Source organism: Balearica regulorum, chromosome 12 (assembly GCF_011004875.1).
Source record: "Balearica regulorum gibbericeps isolate bBalReg1 chromosome 12, bBalReg1.pri, whole genome shotgun sequence".
Lineage (NCBI taxonomy): Eukaryota > Metazoa > Chordata > Aves > Gruiformes > Gruidae > Balearica > Balearica regulorum.
The window spans coordinates 7,914,944-7,933,341 of NC_046195.1; the positions used below are offsets into that span (position 1 = coordinate 7,914,944).

Sequence of the window (18,398 nt, forward strand, 5' to 3'; positions counted from 1 at the left end):
TTACAATTTTTTCATGCACTGTTTAAATGTTACACAAACACTCACAAAAATCTGTTTCTGTAGTCTAAACTTCAATCCAAAGAGTTTATTTATTAACCTCAAGTCAATTCTAATGTATTTAATGTTAATGCAAATACTATCACAGAAGATAACATAAGCAAGAATACATACTCATTTCTTATTTAAGATTTTTCTTTTTACAAAATCTTGGTACCGAGTGCAACAGCAGCAATATGTATCTAAAACATGCATGCAATTATCCTTCCAAACTGTGTTATCTTTTAGACTTTTGTGTACGCTTAACTTTTAAATACATGGATATTAGCCTTTGTTAACTGATCACTAGTTAAGCAAAGTGTTATTTAAATACTTTGAGTGCATTTTGAGAAGAAAGAAGAGGATGGTGTTACAAATCTTTGTAGGACTCAGGACTTCATTTGCACAAAAGTTTGTTCAACAACATTTATTAACTAAAATGAACACTCATTCATTTTTTCAATTTTATCAATATGCAATTTCTGAATGAAGAGACAGAACAAGATTGTTGTGACTTAAACTGGTTTAGATGTACTTAAATTCACAGATTCTGCCTCATTTGAAGATTTAATAGCAACTGTAACATCTAATACTGACAAAATAACTTCCGGTGTTCCCTACAGAAAGTGAATCAAATGGTAACTAAGAGGTAACACCTTCCATTACCTGATACAAATACAGCCTAATAAATCATAACACAAGGTATTTTATTTGTTAACAATTTAAAACATTAGTATTGTACTTTTAGAATATTTCCCGTAAAAAACCTGTTATGCAACTAGATCTGCCTCTCCCTAGATTGTGCTTCCTCCAACCTTTAATCAGTAGCTCCAATGATTTTAAAGGAACTATTATTTCACTAGAGTACAAGTGGTAAAAGCAGCGTCAAACATTTAAGCGTATTTCCTAAGCTCTGAGAAGTCAGCGGCCAGAGCAAGCAAGAAGGTACAACCCAACTTGTTAATGCAAACGGAGAAGCACCAATAATATGTAAATAAACCTTTTGCTTTTATCTGGGGGGAAAAAAAATAAAATGCAAGAATTATCCCGACACGACTCCAGTGAACGCTTCATGACAAGAGCTAACAACAACTCGAATCAGCAGACAACCGACGCGCCTCAGCGAGGCTCGCAGAAGCCCACAAGACCGGGGGGACCTGCCGCAGGGTCCGGCCCGGCACGACCACCGCCCCTCTTCAGCGCGGCCGCGGGAGCCGAGAGGCTCCAACTCCATTACGGCCCCGCTTGCGCCCTACACTGCTCGCACTTGCTCGAACTGACTACCCGCTTGCGCCAGCACACACATGCGATCACCGCACGCTTAGTAAACGTTATTTTTTCCTGAACAGACCCGCAGCTACATAAAGAGACTCTTCTAACATAAGCTGTCAGGAGAAACCAGCGAAACAAGCCGACGCAATCACGGTTAGCATGGTGCTTCCTCGGGCCGGTCACAGCCCAGGAGCCGGCGACACCTCAGCGCAGGCCCGCAGCCCCACGCCTCCCACTAGTCCAGGCCAGGCCCAGCCCGGCCCGGCCCAGCCCGGCCCCGCTGCCGCCCGCACCGCCCCGGGGCACCTCATGGCTCTCAGCGCCGCTCCCTGCAGAAGCAAGAGGCCAGCCCCGAGCGGTGCCAAGCCCCAGCCCGTCCTTCCTGGGCGGGCTCCGCGGGTCCGAAGCGCAGCCCAACACCCCCAACCGCCCGGCCCGCCCGCCGCCAACCTCTCGCGGGGAGGTCCCAGGGCCAGGTGAGCCGCAGCGCGCCTGCGCCGCGCCTGCAGGTCGGCCGCGGCCTCCATCCGGGTACTCGGCAGCCCGGCCGGGCGGGGGGGTTTCATTGTGCGTGCAGCTGCCGCGCTCAGTCGCTCTAAAATGGCCGCCGCCGCCTCGTCTCCCGCCGCCTCGGGGGCTCCCGCGGCACCTACCGCCCCAGCAGCGGTGGCGGCGCTGCCCCCCACCGAGAGCAAGAAGATAACCGACCTGCGGGTCATCGACCTCAAGTCGGAACTGAAGCGACGCAATCTGGACATCACCGGGGTGAAGACGGTGCTCATTTCCCGGCTCAAGCAGGTGAGAGGCCGGCACAGGCCGCGGGGGCCGGCCCGGCCCTGCCTGACCTGACCTGCCGAGGGCCCCGGCTCGCCGCCGCTGGCCGCCAGGCTCCGGGGGCGGGGCCCTCGCGGCCCCGCCGGCTGCCCCCGGTGTGGGGGGCGGGACCTCTCCCTGTACCGCTGCCGGCATCGGTGGAGGGGCGAGGGTCTGCCGTGACCAGGCGGCCCCGGCCCCGGCGGCGGCTGGGCGGCACACCCCTCTCGGCCGCTGGGGCGGGGGGTAGCGGCTGGGCTGAGCCGGGCTCCGCGTCTTAGTTGGCGGAGCACGGGCCCGCCTGCGGCCTTGCGGCCCGCCCGCCGCACCGAGCGCTGGAGCTTGTCGGGCGGCCGCCGGGGCGAGCCCCGCGGCTGGTTGTTGCTGTGGGGTTTTTTGGTTTCCCTCCCTCCTGTTTGTGTGCTGCCCCTAATGCCATCGTGGATGTTGTAGTGGCCTTTTAGTGTTAGGTTTCTAAAGAGAAACGTGCCGATCCTTGATAAGCTGTCCTTTGAAAATGTCATTTTTAACAGCTTAAACTCCTGCTGTTATCATTAGCGTTCCCTCCCTCTCCTCTAGCTTTAAGTGAAAGGTTTAGCCCGAAGTGTTTTATAAAATACTTTTGAGATGGGGAAAAAAGTAATTGTTGGGCTCACTGACTTTTGCTGAAGTCAAATTGTCTAGCTTCCCACTGAAATACATTAAAAACTTTATTTTTTTGTCTCATTTAGGCAATTGAAGAGGAAGGGGGCGATCCAGATAACATTGAAATAACTGTTTCAGCTGACACACCCACCAAGAAACCAACTAAAGGCAAAGGTGAAAATTTATTTATATATATTATATTCTTAAGTAATTTTTGTTGCATATATCACCTTAAAGAAGGAGCGTGGAACTGTGGTGTGTAGTTTGGATACAGTTGTGACTCTACTGTTTATGACTTCTGTCCTGTAAGACATCTTTTGCCTTTCTTTTCTGTTGTCAGTCACTGTACATAGGCAATGTATAGTGATGCTTGATATGTATGGAAAATGGGTGAGTTGAGATGTGTTATGAGGTGGGGGCTGTACTGCCCATAGATTCTGGAGATTTGTGCTGTGGGTGCTGAGGGTGTGCAGATGATCTGTGAGATCTTTGAAATATGCTGTGTTAACAGAGATCCTGAGCGTGGAGTGTTACATGTGCAAAGTTGGTTTAGGAACTGTTGTGTGGTGATGGGGCTGGGTGTCTCTGTACTGTCCAAGAGTGTCTGCAACAGCAAAGGGAGAACTAAGAGGCTCTTTAGCCATGGGAAGGTGCTGGACCTAGGTTAGTGATGAGTGCACAGTAATCGTGGTAGGGGTCACTGCCTGAAGAGGACTGTGTTGTGTGATTTTTTTTTTTTTTTTATTAGCATACTTTTTACTGAAGGCAGAATTTATGAATAGGAATTTCCTGAATGGGCTCTGATGGCTCACTGAAATGTCTAACTAAGAAAATTTAGGTTTTCTATTGTGAAAAATAATTACTTAGATTCTATACTGATCTGCTTGGCAGTGATTGTGTTGGCTCTCTTTTGCGTAAATATTTAAATACTGGTTTGTGAGTTTGGGTTTGGGGGGATTTTTGTTTGGATTTTTGTTTTCTGTTGTTCTGGGAGCATCCATAATCAAGTAATACTGGGAAAGGAAGTGTCTGGTTTATGCACAGCATTCTTCATTGAACATACATTCTAAGAATGTTCATACATGTGCTATAGATACCCCTTTTGGAAAGGATCAGTCTTATACTGCTGTCACTTGTCTTAGGCTGATTTTTGTGGTTGAAGTGATTATTCATGTTTTTGTCTGGTGCTGTGAATAGGGAATTTAATAATAAAATCTATCTGCTTGGAAAGTTTGAATAACTTATCTGTAGTTTTGACACACTAGAAAAGTGAAAGGAAACAAACTGTTTCACAATGTGGTTTTGTTTACTTCTGTGACGTTAATTTATTCCCTACTCTGGAAAGGTAACTGATGCTTAAGAAAACTACATGGAAGCTAAATAAGAAAACATTTCCATGATTTTTCATGTAGAGATCTAAATGGCTACTTGTTCTGCTGTGGTGAACACTTATCTGTTGCTTTTCATCCTCCTATTCTCCAAACTAATATCATCATGTGCATAATGTTCTTGAACTGGCTTCTTGTTTAGTTATACTATTTTGCTTCTGCAGAGGTAGTTTGCCTACTAGTGATGCTGCTGCCTGAGGCAGGGCTTCAGTAGCTGTTCCCCACCACCTCTTCTGTGGAATTGAATCATAAGGCATACGTGTGACACATACATTCTTGGTAAATCTCAAAGTAAAATACGACCTTCATGGAGTTCTTATCTGCTCACTTTGCAAGCTCAAGAGTTTTTCCTCATTACCTTTTGGATTATGAAAGTCTTCTGAGCATATTTTGTCCCAAAAGTATGAGAGGTTCATGCTTTATTAATCTTCAGGTGTAGAACAAGAAAACCTCACTAATGTGTCTGAGGAAAATCCTTTTTGATCTTACTGATTTACTTCTAACTGTATGAAAGAATGTATTATTTCTTTTTAACTATTTCTTGTATTGTTAACTGCTGATTCTGATGTTACCTCCCTCTGGTGCTTTCTGCTGAAATATGTTACTGGTAACCAGAAGGTATCCTTCAAAACTTGGAAATCTAGCACTTCAAAAATTCATTCCCTAATGTATCACTAGAAATTTTCAAAGGCGTGTGGGAGATGCATGCCCATCAACTGAATTCAGTAGGACTGAATTTTTGTTTAAAATGAATTATCTCGATTCTCCTTGTACTCTTGACTACAAATAGTGTTGTGTCCTTTACTGATTTTGCTAACCAATTGCTCTAGGCCTTTTGCTAATGCTTGCTTCCCTCCCACCCCACAGCTTCAAATTAATACTAATAGGTCTTTAATTATTTTACTGCTGTCCAGCAGTAAAATTAACAGCACTATTAGCCCGATAGTATTTTTTTCCCCATGATGCTGTTGCTGTACAAAGGAGGGTAGGAATATTAGATATTTGTTAGAGTTAAAAAGAAAATACAGCTTCAGAAAAGGCTAGGGAGTGGAAGTAATGGATAAACCTCCTCACAGCAGCCAGAGAGGTAAATGGGAGGGAGGAAGGAGGTTTCCTTTCCGAAAAATCCTGAACTTCTTGAGATGGCTGTCAGTTTTAGATCTGAATGTGTTTTGTAGCCAGTTTTACTGCCACTCTTAAGGTCTGTGGGAAAAGTGATACATCTCATTCCCTAGTGCTGTCTGCTAAAAAAACTTGATCTTGAAATTGATGCAGGCTGAATTAAGAGAGGGAATAGTTTGTGTGTGTGTGTAAGCGATTTGTTTGTTTTCCCTATTGTCGCTTTTTTGCGCATATGTTAACAAAAATAGAGAAGAATAGGAATGGGGGTAAGAGTGGGACTTACCTTCGTAGAACAGGATTTTGTAGTGGCCTGAGAAATTGATTTGTCAACTGAGTATATACTGCAGATTTTTACTGGGCTGTGTCAAGCTTTTGACAATGATGATGCAAAGTCAAATTGCTATGAGATAGGAAAGAAACTTCTGTAAAACACAAGTAGAAGAATAAGGCCTTGACTAAACTGGTTTGAATGTAGACCTTTCTTGAAACAAACAGCAGCTTGCCAGTGTCCCATACTAAGTTCTGCAGCATAAGATACTGTTTTAAATGTTACTCCTTTTTCATACAGGGCATTTACTGACTTGCCCAAAATTGAGATAACACAGAGGGAGCCGTGTGGTTCTTCATCAGGAAAGCGTATAATCAGGGGATTTTGCGTCACAACTTAAAGAATGCTTGCAGAAGGATTCTGTAATCCAACAAGAATCCTTAATCCTGTAGGCAAAGTTAGTCAAAATCTAACGCTTTTTCCAGAAGTTAATTTAATTAAAAAATTGAGGTAAAGGACAAATGCAGAACAGCTAATCAGAAGAGCTATACAGGTGAGGTCAGTTGGTTTTGCCAGTTAAAGTTTGAAAGCTTAAAGATGGAATAAATACCAAGTGTTCCATCTTTAATGGCCTCAGCTGTACCTCTCCACCCCAGAATTTAGTAGCTATGGACAAATTTCTTTTTTTGTAAAAAGATGACAGTTTTTGGAAAAAGCTGTTCTTTTCAAGCCTGAATGTTCTGCTGCTTATTCTGGTATCTAGAGGAAGTTACTTTACTACTGGTATGAAATATTTTTCAACTGTTTCTGATGTGAACATTCCTTTCAAGTATATGCAGTCAAAAATATTGTAGCATCTTGATACATCATAACTTGGTAATTGAAAGTTACTTTTCTGCCAAGTTTTGGAATTAGTGTGGGTGAAGAACAGATTTTAGGCTTATCAATTTTAACCTCAGAGTATGTGAGCAAAGATGTTTATTTGCTGCTCTTCAAGTTTCTAAGGTCAGTTAGACACCTATTACTTTGTGTCTTAAGTATCTCTCTAGTTTCTGACTGAATTTCCAATTTGACAATACATTTGATCAAATGTTGACAGTGACTGGCTTATACTATTGCCCAAATAATGTTGGCTTCTTTTTTTTAAGTAACTTAATACTTTTAATATACCCAACACCTAAGTTGTATACTGTTGGCCTTCAAAAGGAGAGTGGCGTGGGGGACACAATCTGTCATGATCTCATCTGTCCTTCAGGACTGCTAAAATAACTGTTTTAACAAACTGTCAGTTTATTATTTCTTCTTCTGGGTTGTTCACATCCATTATTATAGTTCTGTGATTTGATTTCTGAAACACTGTGTTGCACAGCGAGCTTACCCAGAGGTAGATCAGAGTTCTCCTGCCTAGTCACTGGATGCTGCCCAGTGAATTATTGCTGGAGAAAGATTAGGGATTCTCAACTGCACTGAAAATAGGTGTCTTATGGTCATGTTACATACATGACGTAAGCTGCAGGGTACTACTACAAATGCCTTGATTTTAATCTTGAATAACCTGACCTTTCGATTTTTTTCTAAATAAATATTTTTCAGAATAAACTTTGTAAATGAGACTTCTTCCTGAGCTTTGTTGACCTGCTTTTTAAAATTCTTTTATTTTTTTTAAGGCAAGCAGGTAGCTACTTTGTCATGTCTTCTCAGTGGCTGGTTTTGTTCATATGCTTTGCAGTTGCTAAATAAAATAGTAAAGACTGAAAAGTGACTTCTCCAAATGTTCTTGGGGGGCGGTGTGGGGGCGTGCCCTTGCACGCAGTGCTGTTGCACAACTAATTATGCCCTTAATGTTACAAGGCATGTCTGTCTTAATTAACTCACAAAGTAGGTTTGTTAATTTATTATTATTTCTAGGTATCTGACCAGTGGTGTTCAATCAGTCTATATATCCATGCAAAATTTTAAGTATTTCTGTCAAGATTGAACCAACTGTCGAGACCCTACTCTTTCTCGAGTGTTTTACTCAAGATAGTGAAGTGAATACGTTCTCCTCTTTTGAGGAAAGATGTATGTAAACTATTTGTAAAGAGAACATTCCTTTTAAGACTTTCTTTTTGCATGTTAATGAGTAGATGATGTATAGAAAAGAGTCTTTCTCTGAAGGGAGGGAATTAAGTTAAAATACCTGACCTCACTATCGATGATAGAAATTTAAGATATTGTAATCAAGTTGTAATCAACACTTGAGAATAGCATGCACACTGAACCTTAGAAACACTTTGAATAGGCAGTTCCAATATTGGAAAGTTGTTTTCATCATCTAAGTTATGATACATCATGCTTTATTGAAGCGAGGTATAAACAGTATACAATAAACTGTAGGTAAGGCTTCTGTGTGCTCTCAGATAGGAAGAAGTAATCTTGCTAAATACTTCCTAAGTAATTTAATTAACGTCAGGGTGAGTGATAACTCTAATGAGCTGCATTAGAAAGTGTTAAGCATGTTTAATCATATGATTATAAATGATGGCAAATATTACAAACAAGTTGGTGATTCTCTAGAGGGTATCTGACTTTGCAAAGTACGTCCTTTCTAAAAACTGTAAATGACTAAGAGTAGCATCCTGCAGACACTGTAGAAGACTAAATATTCTTGTTTCCTTATGATACCATTTAAGAATACTGAAATCTAACAGGATAATTTACTTTTGTTAATACTGTGGCAAATTATACTATTCAAATTGGAGCAGACCTCTTAACTAAATAACGCTATGAAGAGTTTATTCCATTCTAAATATTTTCTTTCCTCTTTTTCCTTTTTTGCTTCCTGTCCCGTGTTTTTGATGACTTTCTAGCATCATGTACAACAGAACCCTGTTGGGGGTTTCAGCAGGAATACCAGAAGAAATGCAAACACTAATTCTTCCAAAATTTTATGCTAAGAGTATACGCTACTTCTGCATGAGATGCAGATGTCTAGTTTAAGACTTGTCTAGTTTACACTCTTCTATAATTCTGTATACACTCAGCCTGAATTCTTCGTGTAGAGGACCATGAATAGGTAGAACAAGCTTATGCTACTGTAAGGCTTGTAAATGAGATGAAAGGTAAACCTGCATAACGTTAACCCAACATTTTAAAGATGTTCCAAATCTTCTACTTACTTCTGAGGAGAATATTTGTTCTCTATGTAAATAGTCTGTTGCAATTTTATGGTGTGTAGCAATTGCCATTGCCAGAAAAGGGATTGAGCATGGCTTATAAAGGAGTGCCATCATTCCAAGGTAAATTAGTATTTGTGGTGTTAGGCACCCAGATTTGTGGTGAGTGCTGCTTACACCACTGATGTTTTCAATAGTCATTGCATGGATAAACCTGTACATAAATTTTGTCATGTGTTGACAACTTGTATGACTTGAGACCTGCTGTGCTGTTCTGGTTTTTGGCTGGGATAGAGTTAATTTTCACAAGAAGCTGGGAGGGGACACAGCCAGGGCAGCTGACCCAAACTAGCCAAAGGGGTATTCCATACCAGATGACATCATGTTTGTATATAAAGGGGGAAGCTGGCTGTGGAAGAGACATTGCTCTGGTTCTGGGAGGTAAGCAAACTGCATTGTGTATCACCTGCTTTGTATATCCTTTTATAAGTGGTGGTGTTTGCCTCTCCCTTTGCTGTCCTGGTAAACTGTCCTCATCCCAACCCATGAGTTTTCTCTTCTGATCCTCATCCCCATCCCACCGTAGGGGAAGGAATGAGGGAGCAGCCACATTGTGCTTAGCTGCTGGCTGGGGCTAAACTACGACACATGCCTACTGTCTGCAGAAAGTCCGGCTGTTCTGACTGTAATTGTTAATGTACCTCTTAATCCCAGTTATTTTCCTCAAAGTGATACCAGTCCTGAATAAGTTCACAGAAACAGTCAGCTTCTGAGAGGTGTTTGTTGCAATCTGTCTTTAGTTACATGAAATTATGAGCCAAGCATGCCTTTCAGTAGCCTATTGTGGATGAGTATCAGTGTGGAAAGGCTTTGAATTTTTGTGGATGCTGGCTTTTTGGCAAGTTACTGCACCAACATCTGAAAACTATCTATATTGGAACCTTGAAGTGCTACTTTTGAGCAATGTGACTCTAACCAGGCCGAAGCAATCCAAAAGACAGAACTGAGAGGGAAAGCAAACTTCCTACCACTTTCTGGCTTGAAGCTCAAAAGTGAACATCATTGTTCAGGTCTCCTTATGCCTTGGAATACCTTGGGTACCCATAGTGAATGGGACTTATTGCAAAGGAAAACAGACACACTAAAGAAAGGCTAATGAAAACATGTATTCCTGTCTGGCTTAATCTAGCAGCAAACAAAAGATATGGACAGCTTCGTTACTGAAAAGTAACTGAAACTTCCTCTTGATGAGGACACGTCAATAAAATACAGTTCTCTAGTTGCCATTACAGAATGATGACTAACTTGAAGTAGCTTTGTCAATTTTTTTTCCCCTGTTCCTTATAATGTCTGGGTTTAGTTCACCTGCCAGATTTCCTCAGGCCAAATGAGGGAATTTAAATAGCTTTCATGATAGTACATGCTAGGTAGTTGCTAAATATGTCTAGCATCTGCTGTGCATGTTTGCCTGTTTTGTGTATGCTTAGCTGGATATGGGATGCAGGAAAATCTTGGACTTTCAGATTTAACAAAGTAGAGAACTGAAATGTGAGGGGAGTAAAATAGAAAACATTTGAATGTGTGTAGAAATCTTTGCTGTGTCTCACTGCTTTTTATTTATATTGAAGATATCTGTGACTGTAGATTCTATCACAGAGTGCTAAAATAGTAATACAACATTTGGGTTAGTCTTGCTTTCAGGCATCAGCTGTGATGCACATCAAAACCTGTCCTTTCCAGGGTAAGTGCACTCCTCTTTGTGAGGAAAACTAGCTTCCATAAGTATACCTGTGCTGCTGGCTTTTTGCACCAAAATTTTACAAATCTATTGCATTACAAATATAAATCAGGAATGTGTTGTTTATTTTAAATGAAGTAAAATCAGCGGTAGGTTCTCTTTTTGCATTTAGATCTGAGTGTTTAGATCTCATGCTTGCCATGTGTCTTTTCCTGGAGACTAGTATGTGTCTGAACTCAGCAATATGCTGTATATAGGAGTACTGTCAAAGGACCACCTTTCAGTTAAATGAGTAAAACCAACTGGAATCTAAGCAAAACCAAACCAGTAGTCTCTTCTTGCCCTGTAGTTAAGCAGTTTCCAGCTTTGAAATGTAATTTAAGAGCTGTGTATGAAAGACTGTGGAAAATAATTGCTGACAAAAATTGACTATTCTAGGTAGCAGAAATGTCCATATTGTATCAAACTTCAGCTTAAGTTTTTCTGTTCTTTTGGAATATCTATAGAATTGATTTAATCATTCATTAGAGGATGAAGGGATGAGGGAAGATATGATGTCAAAAAAATAAAGCATTAAGTGCTGATCATGACTGCCATCTCATTTGCATCTCGAATTGATGTTGAGTTACAGTAGAAGATAGTAAAGCTGCTTTCAAACAGAACTGCTTTTGTACCTTGAGCTACTGAAAACCATTGCATAGACTAATCTTTGATAGAATGAATCAGAGACACAGAATGCCATACAAAGGGTGTGTTTGTGTGGAAATATTTGTAACTAGTGTTCTTTGGTCTTGTTTTTCAAGAAGATTAAGGAAATGCAATGAGTTCTAAAGGAATTGTGGCTAGTTGTCATTTCCGTAGAGCCATCTTTATTAGAGAAAAGTGTGTGTGTGCTGGAAGAACAGCATTCTTCAATGGAACATGCCCTTAGTACAAAAAAGAATATGTAGAAAACCCAAGGGTTTCACCTGACTCGATTCTTCTGCTGATTCTTCCCTCTAGTGATGAAAAGCACTGAAAAAGGTGACTTGGAGAGGCTGCGCGATTGCCGTATTTGTGGGTACTCAAAACCACAGCTAGATAAAACCCTGAGCAATCCAATCAACTTGGAAGTTAGCTCTACTTTTGGGCAGGAGGTTGGGTGGACTAGATGACCTTTAGAGGCTCTTTCTAACATAAATTGTTCAGTGATGCTAATTATCCTATAACGTAGGATATCCTATCCTTTCCAAAGTCTTAAGTCATAAAGTCTAGTTAACTTCAGTAATTCTAGAAATATACACTTTAATGTTTTCCTGAATTCCATTATTACTCAAAGTAGAAGGATTGGTATTAAAATTACTAACTTGGATGTAACTGCTTGTTTATGCAGCAGCGTTGATTGTTCATGTTCACTCAGCTGACATTTTTTTCTCCTTGCCTTAAAAATACTCTGTTTTGGGAGGGTTATAGCAAACAGTTCAGATAAACTCGAGCATATAGAGAATAATAGACTCAGGCCCAACACATAATCAGTATTGAAACAGTCTGCTTTATGTAGCAGCTCTAGTCATTAGGATGTCCTGTCGTTTCAGGTAAAAAGCAGGAAGCTGATGAGTTAACTGGTGATGCTTCAGTTGAAGAAGATTCCTTTGTCAAGGTAATCAAAGTATGTAAATTTTTTTCACAGTTTATATTTAAGTTCGATGTTTGGCTTTATCAAAAAAAGGTTCCATTTTCTTTGCACTAATTTATGTGGAAATTTGGAGCATTGTTTTTACTGTGTTCACAGCTGTGATGCTCAAGGGTGTGAGGGGTTTTAAACATGCTATGAATTTTTATTATGGATGTGATACAGTATTTTGCAGAAGAGGGATTCTAGCAGTTAATTTTTCAGAATGTAGCCAATACCCTTAGTTATGCCAAATATTTGTTGTTCGCACCAAAAGGAAAGTGAATTGGAGAATCAAGATGCAAGTGACCAAGATGGAAATGATGAATTAAAGGACTTCAAAGAATCTGTTGAAGATGAGAACTTGAATTCTAAAGAACTACCATCTGCAGAAAAGAAAAAATACCACAACATGGATCCAGCAGAGACAACAGAAGATGCAGAAAAGGATTCTGAAAGTCAGGTACTTTGTTGTATTTTACATGCGTTTTTATCAGCAAAATCTACATTTTTCTTAGTGTGTCTGTATTCCTAGGAAATCAGAACTAGTTTTTCAGTTTGTCTTGCTTGCTTATCTCTAGAAGATAATTTGGTACTTTTTTCTTTATGTTCTCCTTGACTCATGTTTGAATAGTCCTGAAACAAATGTGGCATTAATTGATAAAATTCTACCACAGTCCATACAGAGTTCCCAAGTGGTCCTTTTCCCTGGTACTAATAGTGGCATACATAATCTGAATGCTGAATTGAAAGATGCAAGTCATGAGAACTGCTCGTTGATGCTCACCTTATTGAGTGTGTATCCACTTAACTAAAATGTTTTCTGAGTTAACTAAATCTCTTGACTCTCTGAATGTTTAAGAGTCTTACATATAGTTTGTTGAGCAAGTCCGTTTTATGTTCTCATAGGAAAATGAAGGTCAAGACATAGAAGATTACACTTTTCCAACTGTCCATGTAAGTTCCAAATCAATTCTGTTAAGCTGATTTTCACACCTATTTAGTTGGAAAAGATCACTTCAGAGTGGCTTTTTGTTCCAGCATGCATCTTAGAGAGTCAGATGATGTAATGCAGTAAAGGTAAACAGTATGGGAAGCTTTCATTCATATTTTTATATAATGCAGATAATTGTGACTTCCAAATAAGGTGTCCAAATAAAAGGCAAATTCCTGTCTACAATTTGAGAGTATTCAGTGCATAGACTTAGCAAGGAATATTTGTCAAACTCTCTTAAAAACACTTCAGACTGCTATGCCAAATGCAAACATAGTATATACAGCCTATACAGGAGTTGAGAACTCGTGTTTTAACGTAGAAATTTGCCTTTGGAGAATGTTTGGCGGGGGGAGGGTGCTGGTTGTTTGGGTTGTTGGGTTTTTTTGGTGGGTTTTTGTTTGGTTGGTTTTGGTGGGCTTTTTAATACTAACATCTGTAACATTTTTAAGTTTAGAAATTCATTCTGAGTTACATGGAATTGATGTCTGAAAAGGGACATCTCATACAGCATGTCTTGCTCAGTAAGGTTAATGACAAATAAGTAAATACCTATTAAAATAATAGTTTCATTTTTAAGTACTTAGTGGAGGAAGTCTACCTACTTTCTGACTTCTGTCCTAAGCTTTTAAAGCTAATGATGGATTGCTTGCATTTCACTGAAAGTAGTAAACAGCAGTGTAATATCCATTCTGAAGGCTTTAGCAAGACATGGGGCAGTTCAGAAATGTTGAGTTAAGGGGGTGAAAAAAATAACTGCGTGTTCCAACCAATTGCAAACTACAAGTATTGCAGATAGATACCACTGAAGTTTCTTACAAATTTTCAGTGATTTGACAAGGGCGGTGCACAGGCTTGGTTTCTAGATCATCTTTTCTTTGGAAACAGTTTTCGGTTCATTAATTTGCCTTCATACAATAGAAATTCTGTGGAAAGTGTGAACTGTTGTGCTTAAAGTTCTAAAGTAGGAGAGATTTAGTCTTGACTTCCTTTTCTTGCAGGATGGTGAAGATGAAGAAAATGAGAAAGGTATGTTTAAAGTTTAATAGAGTTCAAAGCTCTTTAGTCTGGTAGAGCAGGCAACTTTCTCTTGCAATATTCAATCTCTTTACTAATACTAGGCTTGTCTCCAGTACTAAGTATCAATTGTCTCCTTATTGAGCTCAGCACCTGAAATTATTGCAGTCAGTGGGTTTATTTCACTCCTAAGAGTGATTTTACTCTTAAGAGTTGATTACAGTAGTTATCAGTTACTGTGGTGGATGTACAATGTAGTTGTAATACTATGATTCTTAATGAAAAAAACATAGTATTCAAGGACTCTGATTTTAATATACGGTAAGTCTTGATGCAGAAGCTTCCAACTTGCACTGCAGTAACTGATGTTTAATTGGGTGAAATGATACACCCTTACACTGAACCTGAGCACCCAACAATTGTATGGACCATCATATGCTTGGCTTACTGTCACTTAGAAATATCAGTTGTATATTGGATGGTAAAACAAGTGTTTAGAAACCTGTGGAGTGGCTACCTTTTTTTTAAGCTGTGCTCGTTAGTGAAACTATAGAAGGAATGTAATGCGTTTGGGCAAACAGACTTCCTGGACAGAAGTCTTAAGGATTCTACATATCGTGGACTAGAAAGGACATGGAGCACCATCACTTTACACAAGATGGAATAAACACATTACTGAAGTTTCAGGATAAAACTACAGACTCCATGTTTACGAGGGACCCTATGGCTGAAGTGTCTCATCTGCGCAAATCCAAGAATATGGTTGGAGATGCCTTTGTGGGACTGAGATGGAAAATCTGTCCAGTGGATGAAGACTGAGAACCATTTGTCTACGAACTCTGGATTAAAGCTCACTTCTCCGTTTTCTGCAGCAGCCTTGTACAGCTAACTTGACTGCCAAACAACTGCTTAGAAAGGAAAAGCAAAAGAGAACACCAGCGTGGAAGACTGACTGAAATTCTCCAAGACTGTAATTCTTTCGGATTTGGGAAGGTTAGAAGTCCTAGAACCAGGAAGATTCAAAGACAGATTAAATCAAACTGTGAGCGTCCAAAGCAACTATTTTCTTCTGGAACACTAAATCCTAAACTGGAAAATGGATACTTCTTATGAAGAACGGGTATCTCCAGGATGGAACCATATTCTCCTCCCTCCTAATGTTTTGGTATTTGTCTCTAGAAAATGTGTTTTGCCATGAAGAATAAGTGATCCTGGGTAAAGGATTTATATTTGTGTTAATACACCTTGTGTTTTTTTTCTAACCTTCCATCAGTGCTAATAACTGGCTTTGTATTTTCTAGGTCCTATTCTAGCTTATGCATATGAAATTGTTTAAACTTCTTGTTTTGCCATATTTATTCCTGTTAAATCCTCTTAGATAAAGCAGGTTCTGGTGATGGTACACAAGAAGTATCTAAACCTCTTCCTTCAGAAGAAAGCCTAGCTGAGGCTGATCACACGGCTCACGAAGAGATGGAAGCTAACACCTCTGTGAAAGAAGCTGAGGATGATAACATATCGGTTACAATCCAGGCTGAAGATGCCATCACTCTGGATTTTGATGGTGATGACCTCCTAGAAACAGGTAAAAATGTGAAAATTACAGATTCTGAAGCAAGTAAGCCAAAGGATGGGCAGGATACCATTTCACAGAGCCTGGAGAAGGAAAGCAAGGACTATAAGATGACTGAGAACCATAAAGATGGTAAGAAGGAAGACTGCGTGAAGGGTGATCCTGTCAAGAAGGAAGCCAGAGAAAGTTCAAAGAAAGCAGAATCTGGAGACAAAGAAAAGGATACTTTGAAGAAAGGTCCCTCGTCTACTGGGGCCTCTGGTCAAGCAAAGAGGTTTGTTTTTCTATGTCAGTTCTTTACGATACTGAGTACCAGCATTCAATAAGATCACTCTGCATTAAGGGGGTAGCAGCAAGAATCTTGTAATTAGTATCCTATGCTCCTGCCTATAGATTTTTTTTGACCGCCATAAGTTACTTTTTAAAATTCAAGATCTTCGTATAGACACTATGTCCTACTGATTGCATTGTCGAATTGTCAGCATTTATTTATTTTTTTCAAATTGACGATTTTTTTTAAATGTCCTTGTGATGATGGTAATGAACAGCTATCAGTTCTAAGAACACAAAATGAAGTCAAGTCCCCGTCCTGAAATCTGGAGAAGATTGCCATATATCCACTGAATAGAGTTGTCAGAAAATCTAGATCTTCAGGCATCTTGGGGAAAATCAGTGCAAGAATCCATAAGGGAATCATTTGTTCAAATATACAGTCTAGCCCTTTTTTATTTTTTGAAATGTTAACTTGTCTATTAGTATTAGTAGTATAAAGTGCAACACTTAGCAAATTCTGCATTTTCAACTTTCTTCTGATTTTTAATTTGCTTCTCTAGCTCTACTAAGGAATCTAAAGAAAGCAAGACAACATCAAAGGATGATAAAGGTAACTATTAGGGTAGTATTGTCTTGGACTAAATGCTTTCCTGTTTGTGAAGTTGCTTGCCACGTACTAAAATGGCTTATATAACTGAACTCATCCATGTGTAGTAAATTATGCTAGAGGCACAGTAGTCATTAGCTGTACATATGTGTCTATATGGGGTTTTGCTCCGTATGCCAGATCAAAAAAACTGATTCTAAAGACTCAAAATATATTCTTCTATTTCAAAAAACCTTTGGTAGCAAATTCCACTTAATGTTTCCTAAGTCTTTGTTTTGGTGAGAAGGTGTAATTTTCAGATATGCCAACTGTAACTTACATGCAACGTTTGGGTTGATGTTATACACAGAACAAGCAAAAAATAATTGCAAGTACTTGAACATAACGCCAATGAATTTTTTGTCTTGTTTTTAATTCTAGCTTGTTTTTAAATAGTCAACTCTCAACCAAGTATAACAGCTGAGAAGCCAGTTAGCAAAAATTGCACTTGTGACTGTTTAGTGGATAAAGTTGGACCTGTTTGTCTATCTTTTGAGTTTTCGTCTGTTACCATAAAAGCCTGTGCTATGATTACAAATTCACAGTGTGGAGCTCAAGAGCACATTAATGTCACCAGTTGTACTGTTGCTTCACAGTTGAACAAATGCATTTGTATAAGCTCATATGTCTCCTTGTTTTGCCTATGACCTGTCTGCCAAAAACCATTGTCACAGAATCTCTTGCATATCACTAATAGATGAATGGAACTTTACCTGATAAAAGAATTTCTGAGGAGAAATTTTTTGTGAGAGACATAATTTACTCTTCTGCAGATATGTCGTGGTTTTGCCCTAGGTGGCAGCTAAGCACCACGCAGCCACTTGCTCATACCTGCCTCTCCCACCCCAAAGAGGATGGGGAGGAGAATGAAAAAAAAACCAAACAACAAACCAACCTGTGGGTTGAGATTAAGACAGTTTAATAGGATAACAAAGAAAGAGAGTAATAGTAGTAGTAGTAATAATAAAACCCACAGGTGATGCACAAATGCAGTTGATCACCACATGCGGAAAGAAAGAAAACCAAAACCACCCGATGGCCAGTCTGTTTCTGAGCAGCAGCTCTGCCTCCTGGTTAGCTTCCCCAGTTATATACGGAGCATGCCGTCATATGGTACGGAATAACCCTTTGGCCAGTTTGGGTCAGCTGTCCTGGCTGTGCTTTCCCAGCTCCTTGTGCACCTGGCAGGGTGTGGGAAGCTGAAAAGTCCTTCACTTAGTGTAGACACTACAACTACCTAGCAACAACTAAAAACATCAGTGTGTTATCAACATTGTTCTTGTACTAAATCCAAAACACGGCACTACACGAGCTACTAGGAAGAAAATTAACTCTCAGCCAAACCCAGGACAAGATACATGTTTCTGTTGTAAGCATGTAACTATCATGAAATTAAACGAAGATACAGCAAATCTGCTTTCATGTAGCATATATGATAACTGTAATAGTATCTATCATAAGGCTGTCTTAAAATACATAGCCAAAGCCAGTATAGTGGCTCTTTAATTCTAAGTGTATCACAGTTTATCAAGATACCTAGGCTTATCAAGATAATCCTAGTTTGCGAATAATTGAGATTTGTTGCCTTTTATTCTTAGTTCATCTTGATGCGGTGAAGAAGGAAAACTACAGTTTTTTCTCAAGGTGGTTGAATTACCTTTTAAAACTGCGCATACCACCAGATTTTCCAACTGTTTAGGTGGAGATCCAGTTCTGGTCTTGCCTGTATGACTGGCTACATTTTAACATACTCAAAAGCAGTTCATACGTTTAGCAGCAAACAACAACAAGCTGAATTAAATAATAT

The 18,398-nt window shown here is 39.8% G+C and overlaps 1 protein-coding gene across 9 annotated transcripts in view; it reads left to right on the forward strand.

Moving 5' to 3' along the window:
* Positions 1-1,696: 1,696 nt before the first annotated feature.
* The window catches only part of SLTM (SAFB like transcription modulator), a 54,754-nt gene continuing 38,052 nt past the window's right edge, over positions 1,697-18,398 (forward strand). For 4 of the 9 annotated variants that reach the window (XM_075765010.1, XM_075765005.1, XM_075765007.1 and 1 more), the window contains exons 1-8: positions 1,697-2,106; positions 2,853-2,940; positions 12,012-12,085; positions 12,366-12,551; positions 12,998-13,045; positions 14,084-14,111; positions 15,478-15,946; positions 16,506-16,555. In XM_075765010.1, coding sequence (XP_075621125.1) covers positions 1,909-2,106; positions 2,853-2,940; positions 12,012-12,085; positions 12,366-12,551; positions 12,998-13,045; positions 14,084-14,111; positions 15,478-15,946; positions 16,506-16,555 — 1,141 coding nt within the window. In that variant the 5' untranslated portion in view covers positions 1,697-1,908. The remainder of the gene's footprint in view (positions 2,107-2,852; positions 2,941-12,011; positions 12,086-12,365; positions 12,552-12,997; positions 13,046-14,083; positions 14,112-15,477; positions 15,947-16,505; positions 16,556-18,398) is intronic. The other 5 variants (XM_075765009.1, XM_075765011.1, XM_075765006.1 and 2 more) reach the window with 5 other exon arrangements.